This window comes from Lycorma delicatula, chromosome 6 (genome assembly GCF_047948215.1).
Source record: "Lycorma delicatula isolate Av1 chromosome 6, ASM4794821v1, whole genome shotgun sequence".
Taxonomy (NCBI): Eukaryota; Metazoa; Arthropoda; class Insecta; order Hemiptera; family Fulgoridae; genus Lycorma; species Lycorma delicatula.
Window position 1 is genome coordinate 32,487,616 of NC_134460.1, and position 19,285 is coordinate 32,506,900.

General features: G+C 28.0%; 1 protein-coding gene across 2 annotated transcripts in view; it reads left to right on the forward strand.

The window, feature by feature from the left end:
* Positions 1-18,525, forward strand: part of Plc21C (Phospholipase C at 21C) — a 275,613-nt gene extending 257,088 nt beyond the window's left edge. For both annotated transcript variants that reach the window (XM_075369551.1, XM_075369552.1), the window contains exons 20-22: positions 277-537; positions 7,472-7,551; positions 14,000-18,525. In XM_075369551.1, coding sequence (XP_075225666.1) covers positions 277-372 — 96 coding nt within the window. In that variant the 3' untranslated portion in view covers positions 373-537; positions 7,472-7,551; positions 14,000-18,525. The remainder of the gene's footprint in view (positions 1-276; positions 538-7,471; positions 7,552-13,999) is intronic.
* The last annotated feature ends 760 nt before the right edge of the window (positions 18,526-19,285 follow it).

The window sequence follows — 19,285 nt, forward strand, 5'->3', positions numbered from 1 at the left end:
TGTCTCAATAATTTGTCTCTGTTAGAAAAGTGCTCTAATGGAGAATTCAGGTACTAAAAACATTATGCATGATAGAATGATCTAAACATGGTAATTGTAAATGTATAACCACATAAATATGAATTCCATCTTATGATGTGGTTCACATGCTTTGAAAGTCTTGTTATTCTGTCAAATGACAGTATTAGTGCTCAAAACTGAATTAGAAAAAATCAGTTTTATGTAATTAATTGTTAACGATTTTCAATTTTAATTAATTTTTGTTTGTTTCATTAGGCAAAAGCTGCTCTAACACAGGAATATGAAAGTCGTTATGCTAGAGTAGATGAAGAATTAGAAATTAGTAAAAATAAACCAACTACAACGCATTGAACATAAATGAATGAACAACGATTTGAAAATAACATGCATCACATTTTTTCTTTGACTTTTTTTTGTTGCATATATTGCATGTTGTTACCAGTTATTGTCATGTGGTATTGATCTCTGATATTTTATTGTTTATATCTCAGAGTTATAACGATATATCTTTTACTGGTGAGTTGTTTATTAACTTTATTATTTGTTTTTTTGCTGTTATAATAGTTCTTAACTTTTACTTGTTTAGAATATGCTTTACAAGAGTTGATTATGATATGAGTTGGAAAGATATTATTGGGTATTGTTATTTTTTTCACATTTAATGTTTAACCATTCAAGAAGTACAAAATTATTCTACAGATTTTCCAAAGTTATATTATGTAAAATAATATATCAGCAAATGGAAGTTTGCAAGTTGCTGATTTTTATTCATGAGGATCAGGAAGGAAAATCATTTAAAATTACAAACTTTTGGAGTAACAAACTGTGAACCAAAATTAATAAATATATTGTTTTAAGAGCTTTGTAAAGCGTGTGAAAGCCTTCACACGCTTTTGTGGTCATTTGCAGTGAATGATGGTGCTTCTAGGAATTACCTTATATTGTCTGCATGACACAGAAATGAAGAAATTTTAGAATCCTGAAAAATATATTATTTTATTTATTTCTGAAAAATATCATTCTGTAAATTTTTAAGGTAAAACTGTTGGAAAGTACCCATAAAGTAAATGTAAAATTAAAAATTTACCATGCTTCAGTTTTAAAATCAAGAGTAAAATTAAGTAAATCAAGAGTAAAAATTGGAGCCCTTTAAATAACTACAGTTAACAAATAAAAATCCGGAATGCTAAATTTAACTTGGCTCTAGTTAAAATATTGAAATCATTTTTAAATCCTTATAAAACCTACCTTGTGAAAAATTAGTGGTTTTCATTTGTAGATGGACCGTTCACTCTTATCTTACAAGGATCTTATCTTACAATATAAACCAGAACTTTGTTTATTTATTAGTACAAAATAAAAATACAAAATTTATTATTGCTTTTATATATAGTCTCCCTGATGTTTTACAGATTTCCCCATTGTCTAAGGGAAGTTGTGGATCTCTTCTTCATAAAACATTTGAGAACATGTCACAAGTCAATTGCTCATGAACTCTTGTACTTCATTGTTGCTCTGGAATCAATATCCTCCAGTGGCCCAAACAAAAAGATATTGCAGGAAGATAAATCTGGACTGAACTCTAAGATAAAGATAACTCTAAGATAAATCTGGACTGTATTCTAAGGTTTCCCAGCATAATTTTGTCCTGCCATTCTAACAGCTGTGTGAGGCCTGGGTTTGTCTTGAAGTAGAATCACGTCTTTGATTGGCTGATGATGGTTTTAACGTTGTCCAAGAGCCAGCAGTAGTACACAGCATTCACACTGTGATGTTTGTGGAGAAAATCGATGAGCAATTTTCCGCCTTTCCTGTTGCAAAAGATGGTTGCGAGGACCTTTCTAACTGAAGACACATTTTCACCTTTACAGGACAACACACTCGTAGTCCATTCCATACTTGCTGATTTCAGCTGAGGAGCTAGTGATGGATCCATGTCTCATCACATGTAAGTGTTCAGTGCAAAAAATTATTTCCATTATATTGAAATTGATTCAGGAACCTTTGGCAAATTTTCTATCTGGCCTCTTTCGGATTTTGGATCAAAAGTTTAGCAACCTATTTTGCACAAACTTTGCAGAACTCAAGGTGCTCTATGATAATAGTGTGGGCACTTCAATGATTGATACCCATCTCCAAACAATTTCATTAACCATAAATGCCAGTCGCCTTCAATAAGGTCATGGATTGATTGAATGTTGTCATTCATCACACTTGACCTTGAATGCCTATTGTGAATATCATTTTCTACAGTTTTGTGCCCTCTTCTTAATTTGCTAGCCCAGACTGAGTACTTGACAATGTCATATCCCCAAACTGTTCACATAGTCTAAAATTGTGGAGGGTTTGTTGTTCTCATTTATGAGAAACTTCATGATAATATATTACACAACCAACAATGGAACGTCTGCTCTACAGACTAGAGAAACACTGGAGCATCGTATCATCTCCTCCCTACATACCCACCATCAATATCCCTCAGCACCAGCCCACTCTTGTTCACACATGAGTAAAGATGGAAGTTCAGTTTATATTTGACAACAAACATTTAGGCAACAGTATCACTTATAACTCAAATTAGAGTGCAGTTATCAAGGTCTACTTTGTACCAAATTATGTGGCTTTAATAAAGTGAATAATAATAAAGTTAACTATTTTTTTAAATGTATGTTGTTAATTTTTTATACCAATTAACTTATTATCAAACTATGATATGTCTTTAAACTGATATATATATATATATACTACCTATTTCCCGGCATGCGTTGCAATGCCACTCAAAGAAAGAAAGTGTTTGTATTTTAATTCTGTTTATTGAAGTGTTTTTGGATACACAATATTTTTTTTTGTTTTTCTGTCTGGTGTGTACATGAATAAATCATGTGAGAAGTATGTATTTTCCAAATTTAGTCCACACACTTGTAGCTGTGCTTTGTTGATGGTCATTGCAAATGCAAGTTACATCGGAAACTGCAAACGTTTGAATTTGAATGCCATCTCTGTCGGAATCAGTGGGATACGTGGCAACAGTAAATCTTCTCCTTAATGCATTTAAAATTGTAGCTGCAATGATATTGTTCATCATCTTTTTCACTGAAAGCCTGGTACTGTTGCAAAGTCGTGGTGGATTGATGTTTAGGAAAAGAATAATAGGTACACCAGTTATCAATGTTAAAACATGTGGTGGCATGCCTGGCAAATCAAGTGAATTCAAGAATTCAGTTGGATAATTGATAACTTCATCTTGATTAATTACAGTACTGATAGACTTACACATTGCCTTGTATTTCGTTTTGAATGATGCAATTGATGGCATTTACATCATTATTTTTGGCTGCTAATGTAGCACGTACACTGAGCCATTGATGATTTTTGTAATTCTGTGTAATATTTAGGAAAACTTTGTGAATCAATTCATCTGAGATTGCTGTGATTTTGTAGAAGTTTGTTGGCAGTGCAATACATTTTGTAGATTCATCGATTGTCATTTTCCATTCCCAATATCCAATAATTGTTTTGCAAAACATTCAGCAGATGCATCATATTGTAGATGTACACACATATTGGTCTTCAAAGTCAATTTTTATTTGTGTCACCATAAAACTGATTTGAGATATGCATTAAGTTAATCAGTGGGTTTTGAACGTGGTAGAGATTGTCAAAAAACACCAGACAATAAAATGAGTGTGCCACCGAATAGCTGTTCATTTCCTCTCAAATTGTTTAGTGTTTGATGAAGCACTTCTAATGCTAATTTGTGTGCATAGTACATTCATCCTATATAATGAGTTGACATAATTTGAGTAATTTACCCATTCCAGAATTTTTGTTGATATTGCATGTTGGCGTCTCAATGATTTGCATATTCAACGTCAATTTCAGTACTGAATGCGCTGTTCGGCCACCATCCAAAAGAGCTGCCGCAATTCCAGATGATGTGATTGCCAGTGCATATTTTTCTGTGATCGTATGGTTGCCAAAATAAGTAAAATGAGAAAAGCTTTGCCTGTGCTTCCAGGCACATCTAGGAAATACAATTCGTCATTTTGGCTTGTAATTACATGCATAATTCTGTCATATGCTGTGCGTTGTTCTGGAACCAGTTTCAGAAGATTTGTTTGAACAAATGTACCCAATTTGTCAACATCAAAGTGTGTTTCTTGTTGCAAATCACAACTGAAAAGGTCATTTGTAGATCGATTTGAACATTCCGAACAAATATTTTTTCTATAAATTATAACGTACCATGTTATCTATTATGTAAATGTAAAAAAGTAAAATTTAAAAAAAAATTACTGAAGATGAGCTTATGCCTGAAAGTGCTTTAATGAAAAAAAATTTAAGTAAGAATGTTCTTTAATTCTGTACTTTGTGGAGTGGCTGAATAAGTTTTACATTATATAATTAGCTATATATTTATCATTTTATATGTTCTGATAAAGAAGAAATTTTTGCAAATGTGTTAAACATGAACAAAAAGTGAAAGGAATAAGCAGTAAATATATGATAATTATTTTTATAAATAATTATATTCTGTTGCTCGGATGAAATTTTCTAGAGTATTTATTAAGAGTTCTCAATTTATTTCATAAAAAAATTTATGTGGACACCACATGACTTCCTTGTACGCTTATTAAATTACATATACACATTTTTAAAAGAACATACAATTTTATTTCACTAATAACATCTGATTTTTTTCATATTTTATTTTTTTATTGTTATTATTGAATTATTATTTATTATAATTTTTTTTTACAATCAAGAGGTTAATAATGATTAATAAATCGGTATATTTAAATTAAAAAAAGGAAATTAAGTCAGATTCGGACCTATGTGCGTTCCCTTTGTAAGATCCAAATATTTCATTAATTAAACTTTTATTTGGCTATAACTCTGGAACCAATGAAAATAAGTACTACTTATGATTTATCGAAAAGCTCTCAATGAGTGCTTATTACTGCAATTAAGAAAAAGTCCAAAATCAAATATTTTTTTGGATTTTGGCTTTTGGACACTTTTGATCCAGTCAATTGCAATCAAAAGGGAAAGTTGCACAACTAGATGTTACAACAGTCCCTAATCCAAAATTTTAATATCCTACGGCTAATTGTTTTTGAGTTAGGCAAGATACATACGTGCGTATCTACACCAAAACTAGTCAAGTTGGATTCAGGAATAGTCAAAATGGATATTCCATTGAAATCTGAAAACTGAAAATTTTGGCGATTACAGTACTTGTACAAAGCACAAGGAAGTAAAAATCAAAAGAAACTTTTTTTAACAAATAAATAAATGAGCAAACTAACTACCGTATTTATTCGAGTACCCCCCCGTCCACGAATAAGCCCCGCACCTTGATTTTCCCAACCGAAAATCTAAAAAAAAAAAATTGAGTATACACTGGTATTTTAAACTCCAACAGATATGATAAAAAAATACGTAAATATGAAAATATTCAGAAAGTAAACTATTTAATTCATTGATTTAAATTATAATATTAATATTACATTAATAATTAATTACCGTAAGTACTAGTTTAGTTCAGAATCAGTAGGCCAGTAAAACAAAAAGAAAGTATCATGTTGAAAAGGATCATTTCAATACACTTTTTTATGTGGGATTTTATTTTTAATTAATCACTGTCACTGTCAATGTCTGTAGAAGAGTTACCGGTAGTCTACATGTCGCTCTGCCAAAGGTAATAGTCTTCACTATCATCAAGTTCATTAGATATTCCGCATATTTTAAAACTTTTCCTTACTAATTCCGTGAAAATACCTTCCCAAGTGTCTTTTATCCAAACAGAAATCCGGTTAAAATCTGGGCGTTTGATTCTTCCTGTAGGTGTGAGAAGAAATTTTCATCAGCCATCCATTTATTGTACTGTTGTCTTAATGCAGATTTGAACAGTTTATTAATCCAGACATCTAGTGGTTGCAATAGAGATGTCAATCTGCCTGGAATTATTACTTGGTCTGTCATACCCTTTTTTTAAAATGTCTTTCACTTTATCAGTTGTATGCTCCTGATAACTATCCATTACTAGCATACCGATGGTTTTTTTATTAAGTAAATCTCCTGATCGCTTTTGCCATACACACCTGATTCGATCTAAAATTAAGGTTTCGTCCATCCAACCTGATTCCTGTGTTATGATAATAACTCCATTTACCTGTACGGTAGGAAGAGTTTTTCTTTTAAAACCAATGTACGGAGGTAATTTTGATCCATCAGAAGTAATGCAAAGCGTAACATTACACCTTTGTTTTTCATTACCACCAGTGTGAATCATAACAATTTTTTCACCTTTTTTGTTTACAATTTTGTTAAATGGCATTTCAAAATACACGGGGGTTTGTTTGATCAGCATTTCCTATTTGAGAAGGCAAATAGCCTTTATCTTTTCTAAGACTTATTATGATGTATTTGTGAAAATGTAATATTTTTTTGTTCATAAGTGTCTAGAAGTCGTTGAGAAATGGTTATCTTTCGTCTTATTGACAAATCATTTCGTGCAAAAAATCATGTTATCCATCCACGCCTTGCTTTAAAATCAACTTTATTCAATGATTTAGCGATTTCATGAGCATATAATTAACACATTTCTGTCGTGACAGCATACATAACCGCATTTTCTTTTTTCCATAACAAAGTCATAAAATTTTTTTTCTATGACTGTGTATTTTGGTTTTAAACCATGAAAAGCCGTTTTATTACCAGTGCCCTTCACCAGAAGTTGTTTCTTCTTATGCCAGTGTCGAATGCAGCTTTCATCTACGTCAAAATTTCTTTCTGCCGTCTGATTTCCAATTTTTTCAGCCTCTTGTTTTTTCAACGCGCAGTTTTTCATTTACTGTAAAAGTTCGTAGACGCTGTCCTTTTGTACAAGATAAACTAAACAGATAAAATGCACACAACCGTCCACATATACAAACAATACAGTGACTATGGCGAATAGACAAGACGACGATGGGTAACTGATACTGTAACTGTAGTGTCATTAGAACCGGATGCAGCCTATACAGAATGAATCAGTTTTATAAAAATACTGTAATTTTGTTCCTATCGATAATATGAACAGGATGTTAATAATTAAGGATGTATTCTGTATAAGCGGCATCCGGTATTGATAAACAAAAGCCTAATGTAACTATTTTTATGTGATTGAATTTAGGTACTTCAAAGAAAACGTTTACTTTACATAAATTATCCTGGCTAAAGACTATGTTTCAAGTAAGCCCCATACCCTTATTTTTTCTCTCCAATTGCAAGAAAAAAAATGCAGGGGGTACGGTAATTTTGTGTATTACTGCTTAAGTATTTCTGAATATTGGTACCGCATTGATCAATGAAATATGTTATTGTAGAATTTAAAGTATTTAGGATTAAACCCATTAATAGTCCTGTTTTATTGGCATTTAATTTTTTTTCTATTTTTAATTTTCAGTGGGCCAAGAAATGATCACTATGAAAAGATAGTGGGTAGCAATGAAGATATGACAGATCGGGAGCATCTTCTATGATCTGGTATCAATTTTATCACTATTATTATTGTTATAAAAATAATGTCTTTTTTAATTTTCTTATATTTTTAATGTTTTTTGTTTTTTTTTAATTTTTACATAATATTATTATTATTATATTATTAATGTAATAAATAATATAACAGAATGACAATTTGTGAGCAATATTATAATTATTACTATTATTATAAAATCAAAAAATGTCATAATTAATACACAAATTTTGTTTGATTATCTATTATTATTATATTAAGTTAATGTGCGTGTTGTTATTACAAATAAAAAATTAGATTAGTTTTAAAAGTAGTTTGTATCTTAGGTTTTTAGGTGACAGTACATAGGTTATATTTATATATTTAGAAGTATAAAACTAATAAAAGACCCTCATTAAATTAAACCAATAGATAATTAATTGTTTTAATTTATTTTAATGTAATAAGATTTACATGTTTTAGTCTGTAATTATTATATTTCTTGATAGTATCCATTCCATAATATATGTGTAAAATTTGTGTATGTGCCTCCAGTTATAATGAATTAAATAAAAAAAATACCTTAACTTGCTGAAAAAAGTAATCTATATGCATTATGTATACTGCTGCAGTATCGTACCATACCTTTTAAGTAGATTAAAAAAATTATTAAATATAACTTACAAAACTAATGTAATTCACATCATGTTTGGAATTTAGAATTGAAATGAGGTTTCTTCTCTGAGTATAAGATGATGGATGACATTTGATTTTTTTTTTAAATATTACTCGACTAAACCTTATGTTAGACTGTTTTAATAGACCTCCATTTAAATTTTACTAAAATTTAATTATTTAAGATAAAACTTAAATTTAATTAATGTTTTAAAGCCATTTTAAAGTTGTTAAAAGATTTGTACCTGAACATAAAGAATTTTTTTATGTGCAATATTTATTAACTTAAATAAAAAATGTATATATATTATATGTTTCTCTCAGGACCATAAAATTTCAAAAAAAAATATAGTTGTAATTCTTATGATTAAAATTATTTCATCAATAATTAATGTTTTTGTAAAAAGTAATTTGGATGCAGTTTTTGTGTCTTTATTTGGCCACTAGTTATTAAAAGTTGTTCAAACATTTTCAACCATATTTATATTTGTTGTAGTTTTTTTCTGCAAGTTATGTGGGAGTAACAAATAATGTAATATAATCTGGGAATTAGGATTCTTGGATGTAACAATGAAAAGATTATTTTTAAACGTAGTCTAGGATTTTGTAAGTTGTTATTTATTATTTATTACCATATACAGAAATATTTCCCTACAGATAAATGTTTTATTGTTTTTCATTGTAAAGACTAAAGAAAACAGATTTTTTAAATATATAATTTTTAAAATGGAGAGAAAAACTTTATAACCAAAAAACAATAAAATTTGAAGCATATTTCTAAGTAAAACCATGATTTCCTGTTTCACACAAATTTTTTTTATTGCATTATTTAGCAAACAGATAGTTATTTGAAAACCCATTTTTTGTAACGTCTTCTTGAAAATCTTTTATAACCAACATACACCAAACCGTTTTACATATCCTTATGTAATGTAAATTTCATAATTATTGTTCCCTTTTAAAAATAATTTATATTACTACTAGGCAATAATTTACTTTATTTGGTACTTTAACTTATATGGTAGTATCTCAAAATATAAGAAGTTTTGTCATACTTAGCTTAATGTAAAGATAATGTTCATTTGGAAATTTCAAATAAATTAAAATTTTATACAATATTCAAATAAATTTTTCACATAATCTCAACTGATTAATTTAATATTATAAAAATATTTTGTTGTTTTTTTTTTTTTACAATATTCATCAATTTTTTTTTTTTTTTAATTTAAAAATTGAACTTCAGGTTATATTAAACTTTATTTCTCAAATTTTTAACTTACTTTGATGAAAATTGAAAAAATTTGTAAATTTTAGTTCCAAAAAGGTACAATCAGAAGTAAAAATATGTCATATGACAACTTATTTTTCTCTTTCACAGAAAATGTTGACTTTATTTGAACTATGAAAACATTTTTTAAAAAAACTTATCCTTGAATATTATTAAAAGGAATTCAAAATAACTTTTTTCTAAAACATTTTTGTTTTTATTGTTTATAAAAAGTAAATAAAAATTTTAAAAATATATTTTTAAATCTTGTTTTTCTCTTCTACCTTGCAATTATGAAGACTATTCCAACCTGTTCTCAATATCTGCACATTACTCAGTTCTGTTCCTTCCTTAACCAAGGTACTCACAAATTCTGCCATGTTTTTGTTGGCCTTTTTTTATAGTTTATTCCTCTTTCAATCAGCTCTGTTTGGACGAGATAAAGAGCTGATCTACTAGTCTCACAACGCCTTCTCTTTCAATCTTTGATGTTTGAAATATTAAAATCTGCAAATGCTTTCTTTTCTTGTCAAATGCCTTAATTTTTAAATTTTATTATTTGTTATTGACTTTTAATAATTTAATAACTTCAGATATATGGGAGATTGACCCACAGTATGATTAGAGAGACTGTTTCTTATTGACCATTTCCACGTGTCATAAACTTTGAGTTTTATTTCAGGAGTTAATAAAAGGAATTCACTTATTATGTGTTTCTATTAATTTCATGCTATGTTGCATTTTTATAGTTTAAATAAAGTTCATGACCAGCAAAATCATTGGACTATTACTCTGCCTTCTCTGAGTAAGAAGCTCCTGGCCATATCATTAATATTTAACAGAAATCAAAATGCATGGCTATTTTAAATAAATAAATATCTGCCTTTAATTATATTCACTATAAAGTAAAGTAATAATTTAAGAAAATAAAAAACAAAATCACAACCATAATACATATTGCTTTCACATTTCTTGTTAAATTTTTATAATGCTAACATTTTTAAAAACTGTATCGAGAAACTAATACTAAAATGTATTATCTATCATCCATGTATACTGAATGCAAGATTTTCCAAGTTCCATGCATTTAAGATCTTTTGTGTAGTTATACCACAGTTTTATTTTCATGTTACTCCCACTATACTTTGCTACCAATTTAAATACTGCTATACCATTTTTTACAAATATATTCAGTGTTTTTTTACCATGTTTTTATTACCGTCTTTTACCTTGTTTTACTGTTTTAAATTTTTGTAGATTTTAATTAGGTTTTATATTACTAACATTGAGATTAGTAAATAAAAAAATCTTTTTTACTTACTTGTTGTAGCTATATTAAAACAACATTTTAACATTCATTATTCTGTATCAACACCTTTTATAGTTAAATTTTTTGTTTTATTATAAACATTTTTATTCTTATGATCATAAGTTTATTTTTAATTTTTACCTGCGCTTAACATTGTATCAGTTAAATTTTTCTGTTTCTTGTCATTTATAAATTGGTAGTAGTTATGCAATTAACTTCTGTTTTGTCAAAATAAATTGTTTTGGTTGTCTTGATAATAAAACAAAATCATCATGTCTTGTCTAATGTGTGTTAACAGTATTTAATATCGATAAATACTGTGGTTACTTGCTGACAGGAATAATACTCCCTCAAAGTAGTCCCCTTCTGACTGAACACACTGATTCCAATGGTGTTTCTACTTTTGGAAGCATTCCTGGAAATTTTTTTTATAAGGGTGTTAAGAACTCTCTCCATATATGCCTGGATGTCTTCAATTGGTTCCCTTTCAGTGAACATTTCAATTTAGAAAACAGGTAGAAGTCGGCAGGGGCTAAGTCAGAGGAATAAGGGGTTGTGTAAGCAGAGGAATGTGGCCAAAAATTCTGCAATTGAGAATGCACAATAAGCCTGTGCATTGTTTGGTGGAGGACCCAATTCTTGTCTCGCCAGAATGCAAGTCATTTCTTCTGCACATTATTGTACGATTGATGAAGAACACTTTTATAGTATTGCTGATTGACTGTTGTTCCCTTAGGGGCAAATGATGCACATCATGATGCACAATACCTGTAAGAGTCAAAGAAAACTACCAACATTGTCTTCACATTTGACCAACTTTATCATGTTTTTTCAGTCTTGGCAAACTTGGACCCTTCCATTGCGATGATTGTGCCTTTGTTTCTGGATCATGCTCATAGAAACTAAGAATCGTTGCCTGTAATTACTCTGTTTAATAAATCTGTGTCAGTTTCAGCCCAATTAATCAGTTCTTGGGACACTTCAATAAGGTGTTGTTTCTTCTGGCCTGACAAAAATTTCGAAATGAATTTTGTAGACACTTGACACATGTTAAAATTGACTGAATCATGTAGAAACTTAAATTCAGTTCAGCCATTCCCTAATTGTAAGTTACGGTCAGAACACACTAAACTGCAAACTTTCACAATGTTTTCATCAGTTTTTGAAGTGGAAAGCCAGCCAGATCAGCAGTTATCTTGGATAATTCAAAGCCATCTTTGAATCTGTTGACCAGATAAATATTTCCTGGTTTTCAAACAAAATTTGAACAAACTCATAATGTTTATTCATCCATTTTGCAAAATCAATAATCCACCAAAAACATAACTTTACTCACTATGATGCCATGCATTTCTGAAGAAAAATACAGCAGTGATTTTTTTCAGAACATTTCCAGGAGTAAACAAGGTTCCCCTTCCACATCTTCAGGTAAAACTACTCCCTGCTATTGAGCAGTGGCAGCACCTGTGTTAAAACTTTCCAATTGCACCTCACATATACACTGTATTAATTTTAAAATTTCCAATAATGTGTACATCTAATAAATTCAGTAACTATAGTTTGTCATAGAAGTTGATGTGTAAATATTCTGAGTTCTGAATTTTTTTTTTTTAATTTCATCTTAATATTTAATGCATTCAGCAAGTTATGGGAAAACAAGAGTATTCTCTATGCCTGAGCTGTATGCCCATAAAAACTTTTATGATTCATTAATGCATTACAAGTCTTGGTGAACTACCATTTTTTCACTGTTTATCTTCTTGCCATACCATAATTTATATATGTAGCACTTTTTTTATGTCTGTTGAAATATTTTTATTAAGGAAATGTAAATTCAGTAAAATGGAAAAAATTATTAGCACTAGATTTGTATTCATCTATACCCTATAAAATGTGATCACTTTCTATTTGGTGATCAAATACCATTTTGACCCAAGGTCAAAATATTATTTTATATTTATATTATGTTTTAATATTTTTTTATTTAAAAAAATACATAAAGATAGTTTAAATAATCTTAAGAAATTACAGAAATCGCAAGGATAAAAAAGACTAAGTTAAAAATAGACATTTGAAATGTTAATTCATCAGCAGCCTCTTGGCAGAATTCAGTAGGATATGTTAATGAATCATCAGCGCTCAACATGTTAAATTATTGCAATTATAATATTTCTATATATATGTTAAAACTATGATCATAATTAATTCCAAACATAAAAAAAGAAACCACACAATTTCTGAAAGTCAAGACTTGCTAGAAAATACACCTCCTTCAAGTTTAATTTTCTTAGTCACACATTTAATTATGATTTCATAATTATAGTCTTCTGCCCACTGTTGATTTTGTTCACTGCTATCACAATCATATCAAATCTGATGAATCAAATTTTTTTCCTGTTATCTACATGTCATTGTGGGGCCAAGCAACAAAATGCTGTTCATTCGCTTGCGTTCCCAGTTTCCAATCGAAGCCAGAACAGACTAGGTACACCCACCCAAGGGATGCATGAATCAAATTCTCAATTTAAGTGAGGCTCAGCTGATAGCAAAACACTTCCTCTATCACTGAACTAGTTGGCCATATGACCCTTTATATTTTTAATAGATAGCAACATAACTCTATCAAACAGTTCTTATGTAATGTGATTTTACATGTAATTTTTAACCATTTTATTATGTTAAGGATTTATATCATGTCAGTTGACCATTGATTAAAGAATGGGAAAATGAAATTTTATGAAACTAAAGTCAATGAATGCACTAGGGATTTTTTCAAAGTGTAAATGACATGCAGTACCTTTTGGTGGATGTCATTGAACATAGATACAGTGTTAAGCAAGAAATGATTTTACTTATATTTTTATTTTTTGTGAATATTATCAGTGTTATTGTAGTTTTAAATAATATTATAATTGTTATTATTTATTTTGTATTAAAGTAAATAAATAAATAACCTTGATAGTAATCTTATCCGTCTTTAAATACTGATACCCTAAACTTATGATCTAAAATTATGTTTAATTCTTTTTTTAAGGATTAATAATCATTAACTCCATAAATATAATAATATTGTTATTTCATTTTAATGTACTTTGTTGTTTAAAAAAAGGTGGATTAATAAAAAACGACCAAATAATAAATCATGAAATATTATTTATAATTTATATATTAAATATACCATCAATTATGTGTTACTTATGTCTAATGTTTGTTATTATTTGTTTTTCAGGGTTTTCTTTTTTTTAATAGAGAAATAGAAGTAACTCACGGTGAGGTGGGATTAAAATATTTACAATTTTTAATTATGGGTAGAAACTTTATTACATCTTATTTATTCAGTCTCAGTAATTTCCTGCAAGTTACGTAAAGGAATAGTAATAATTAAATTAACTTTTTTTTAAAAAACCTTTCATGTAATATTATTTGTAAACTTTAACTTGCAACTTAAATAAACCTTAAGCCAGTATCCAGAGAAAATTTTTCACTAATTTAAATTATTTAATTTTACTTGACATTTGCATCCTTATAGAACTGTACTTTAGAAATATTGGTGGTAGAATCATTTAAAAAAAAGAAAAATACTAGTCACTCACACCCTACACTAATAATCTTAGTGTGAATAAATAACATCAAATTTGTGTTAACACTAGAAAGGTGTCTAGTATAAATAAATTTGCACTAGGATTCCAGTGTAAATCTATTTCATTTTTTATACTGTTTGTTATTGAAAGTACACATTTCAAAAAATCATTTCTATTGTATTTACAATAGGTGTTAGTAATTAATTGCCAGTGATATATATATATATATATATACATATTTAGTGACTTAAATTTATTGTTATCTATTTCAAGACAAATGTCCAGGAAGAAGTTTTGACAGAAAAGACCATCTATTACTTTTTCTATCGATTTACTGTAGCTTGATTGCTGGGCAAACAGCTATAGTGTAATAAAGTGATAATTCCCTAAGTGCCTAGGGAGGGGATACTGATGTATTTGTGATAATTATAGTATCATATAAATTGTGATGTTTTAATTATCACAGTAGTTTATATATTACATTAAATTGTGTGTATTAATAGCGGTATCAGTATTTAGTAAGTGTTTTTAACTTGAGTAGTACATCAGAATATTTTTCTGGTACAGGCTGATATTTTAATTACACTAAACAGATATTTTCTTTAAAAATTAAGTCATTCTCAGTTCCTCCACTCGGTAACATTTTCTAAACTTCTTTTATATGAAGTAACAGTAATAAAATATGCTAAGCATGATTTCATCATACTTATGCAATTCCTATTGTTCGTAAATCAGCTAGATCACCATTTCTTTTAACTATGTAGATTTTGTCATTCTTTATATATTTTTCACCAGTATGCATTGGGGAGATGCATACTACATCGATTACTCCATCGTTTGCAAATTAATATGCAATCGAATAATAATTACACTATGAAATTGCTGTTTTATAAGATTAATTTTAATTGGTAGAAACCACATGGGTAAAGAAAGGAAACTTTGTGTAAAAAGGAGTAACCCTTTACCATGAATAATTGATTTAAAATGTTTTAATTCAGTTGGTATAACCTGTTTTATAACACAATTTATATTCTTCAGTTCTGATTATTGTGCCAGAACTTAACTTTGTTAAAAAGACCAGCAGTGGATTGAGATTCATATATTTGGTTTAATTATGAAACTGGGTGAACTTTTTTTATTTATATCTGACTTGCTGTTGCCAGTGTCCAAGTTGTATATGACATTAACTCATTCTCTCTACTTCTGTATCTTATTTATTTTGGTGTAAATAACATTACCAAAGTTTTTTTTTATATGCAGATCTAAGATAAAAATTGGACAAGTTTGTTGTATACATAAGAATGAAAGATTTAAGTTGTGTGGAAACCTCCTATTCAATCTGTTAAGAGTGGATGAATCCATTACCGTCATTTAACTTTATTTTTGTTTAATTTACAAAATCCTAAGCAGATAGCATATGATTATGTTGAAATATACTTACTTTTTTTTCTTTTACTTTAAAATGACATTGGTACTACCATCAGTAATGCCAGGTTGTATTTGTGAAATATCAACATTTTTAATGAGTTTATATTCTGTTCTGGTACTGGCAAAACAAATTTATTTTAAACTGTTTGATTAATATTAAGTTGATCTACATTAATTTGTTTCTATTAATAATTTTAATCCCACAATCACATCTTTGATTACATATTTTATATGCATACAGTGTTTTTTAGTTAAGTGGAACAAATCAGGACTTAAAAAGAAAAGTTTTCACTAATCTGAGATCTGGCCCTGAGTAGTTTTTCTAAATAAAGAAACAAACTGTGATTATGAACGTAGAAAGGACAACTGTTGTTTATTAGTAACATTTGTAAAACTTGTTCAAATAAATGTGTATAATATGAATGCTGGATACATAAGGAGGGAAAACAACTGGTTTCTATTTTGTAATGCATATTATTATCATCATAACTGTACTTCATACTAAAATACATGCAAAATTGTAAATTTCCACTCACCAGTTTATTTTGACCAAATTGAATGACAGACTAAAGATTTTTTTGTTGTAAGTAATATCATGTTCAGATGATGCATGTCTCTATGGGATCTTGGGAAATTTAAAAATATACTTAAATTGTTAAATGATTTTAAAATTAAATGTTTGATTGAAATAATATTAATGAACACTATTACTCAATATGTGTTTTTAGACTGAGTTAATTGATCACATGAATGAAAATGTAGTAAACTGTTGTAATGTAGATCATCAGGATAGTAAAGTGATAATATATTTGCCTTTCTGTGTAGAAATTACAATTATTTAATGCTATCAGTTCTTTTCCCCCTGAACATCATTTGTTGTTGGATTCTAATTAATATTACAAACCAACATGGTAAATTTAATGTGCAATTCTATTACATAGTATTTCTTTATGATTAAGAAATTCAGCTGCCTAAAAGTTTCTACTAGAGTTGCTTATGATATAATGGGGATTGTAATAAAGTTTGCTTGCTTATTCACTGTAATAAAGAGGTTTATACAGAATACAGAACCAATTTTCAGTAATAAAGTAACCAATAAAATTCTTTAACTGACCTCTTATTTTATTTTTACTTATTATGTTGAATTTGTAATTACCCTGAACATTTGCAACGAACATAACATGTAACAAGTTCTTTTAACATTCATCCTCTCAAAATAGTAGTAATTACTTCCTTCAATTCACTTGTTACCACAAACCATAAAATTCCTAATGAATTCTTCAGTTTCATGAAAACTAAAATTGCTAGGAGCCAAGTTCAAGCTGGTGGATATATAGTCAAAGACTTCCCATTTATAACACTGAAGGAATTGTATTACTTAGTTTTACTTTTGCCGATTGGTAAACATGCTTGGAATTTAGTTTGTGTGACAAATTTTTGCGTACTCTGAACAAATTATGACTTGTAAGAATAGTAAAAAATGTTCATTATGTAGATTGCATAACACAAATTCATCAGGTGAATCCATAGACATATTACAGTAATCATTCAACTAGATTTGCTGATTGTTTATATTCTCCCTTGCAGTAAAATGTTTACATTGATATTGGTCTCTATTCGTAACATTATTATCAACTTGCTTAATCTATCAAATTTAGTCTTGTCACATATTTTTTGCATCAAGAAACTGAATAATTGGTCTGTGGTATTTTTAATTTTTAATTTTAAGTTTGAATTGATGTGGATCATTTACCTGCATGGTAGGGGTTTATAAATGTGAAGAAGACCTTTATACAGATGGTAAATGTTCAGTAAATACTTAAATAATCTTTTGTCTCAATGAAACTGGTACTGACTAATCCGGTTATGTTGTGTAGTACCTTACTTGAAGGTAATATGTCTCATAGTCAAATAAATATTACTGTGTAGGTATAATATGTTTGTTTAAGCAAACCAAATTTTTGTTATTGTAGCCTTTTTTGTAAAAAAACCTGTCCTAGTTAAACAGCTGTCCTGATTAATCATTAACCCATTTAACCAAAAACACTGCATTGCTCTTTTTTCTGTTATGTATGTTGTTTATTTTTTCTAGTCATTTTTACCATTTTTGTGTTCATTATACAATGTATATTTTTTCCCATTAAAACCTCTTAATGTTATTTAGTTGATAATTTTTGTTCTTTCATTACCTTTTCTATGTAATCTATTGTTATTATATTCACTTTTCAAATGTAAGTGCGTGTATAATTTAATGTATGTTAGCTGTATATATAAATAAAAAATAATGAATGTAATAATAAAAAATATAGTATTTAATACAGTTAAATATAAATTAATTTATTAATAATTGTTGTAATTGTTGTTGTTCTTGTCGTACTAGTTGTGGTTGTAATTTGTTATTAATAAAAATAAATAAATAAATGAGTATAATTTGGTAATAATTACATTAAACATCAAAAATGTTAGTAGAGTATAAAACTCTTCATTAAACTATTATTATTATTACTACTACTATAGATAATAAAATATTAATTATGTACATATAATCTATGATATACAGTTATATTATTGTAATTGTTATTATATTAGTGTTTGTTAAAAAATATGTTTATAATACTTCATAAAGAGGGGACAATCAACATTGTTTTTTTCTTTATTATTTTCATTTTTTCAAAGTTGATAATGATTTATTTGTTATTTTATTTTTATTATGTGGCTGTGCATGTATATATTGATAAATTTTTGTTTTTAATTATATAATATACATTGACCATTAATCTGTAATATTATTAAATTATAATAATTGTTGTTGTTACATTATTATTATTATTATTAATTTAATAATAATATTAAAAATGTATGTTGTTGTTTGTAGGTAACAGTGATCTTGTTCTTACATAATATGTATGTATATAATATGTATTGATTATGATATATATATATATATATATATATACACATATTTAATAATACTTCTGATGACTTTTTTTTATGTATTACAGTATTATTACATTAATTATTCTCATCTTCTTCATATCTTTATTATATTATACTTTATTTCTTATTTTTAATAATTTAAATTATTTATTTTATTATAGTATAATTTTTTATAATTTTTTTTTTTATTCTATTTCATTAACAAATAAATATGATTCTGAGTTTGTATGAAAATTTAAAAATGAATGTTATTTATATAACCATAATATTAAACGTCCGATAATCTTATGTACATATATATTGGTTGGTTGTTATTACATTTTTCTCATCAGTTTAATTAAAACATTTTTTATGTATATTAGTTTATTTGTGAATCTCTAATAAAATGCATGAAGATTGTAAAATGCAACAGAAGGGGTTCAGATATAAACAGGAATTTTGTAGTTCTAATTATGTACAATGAGGTGACACACATCATATTTTACTATAATTTTCTACCACTGTAATGCATTTGTTCTGCTGCTCTTGATCTCAGAAGTGAAAAAAGAGTTTTGGTTGATTATTGATCC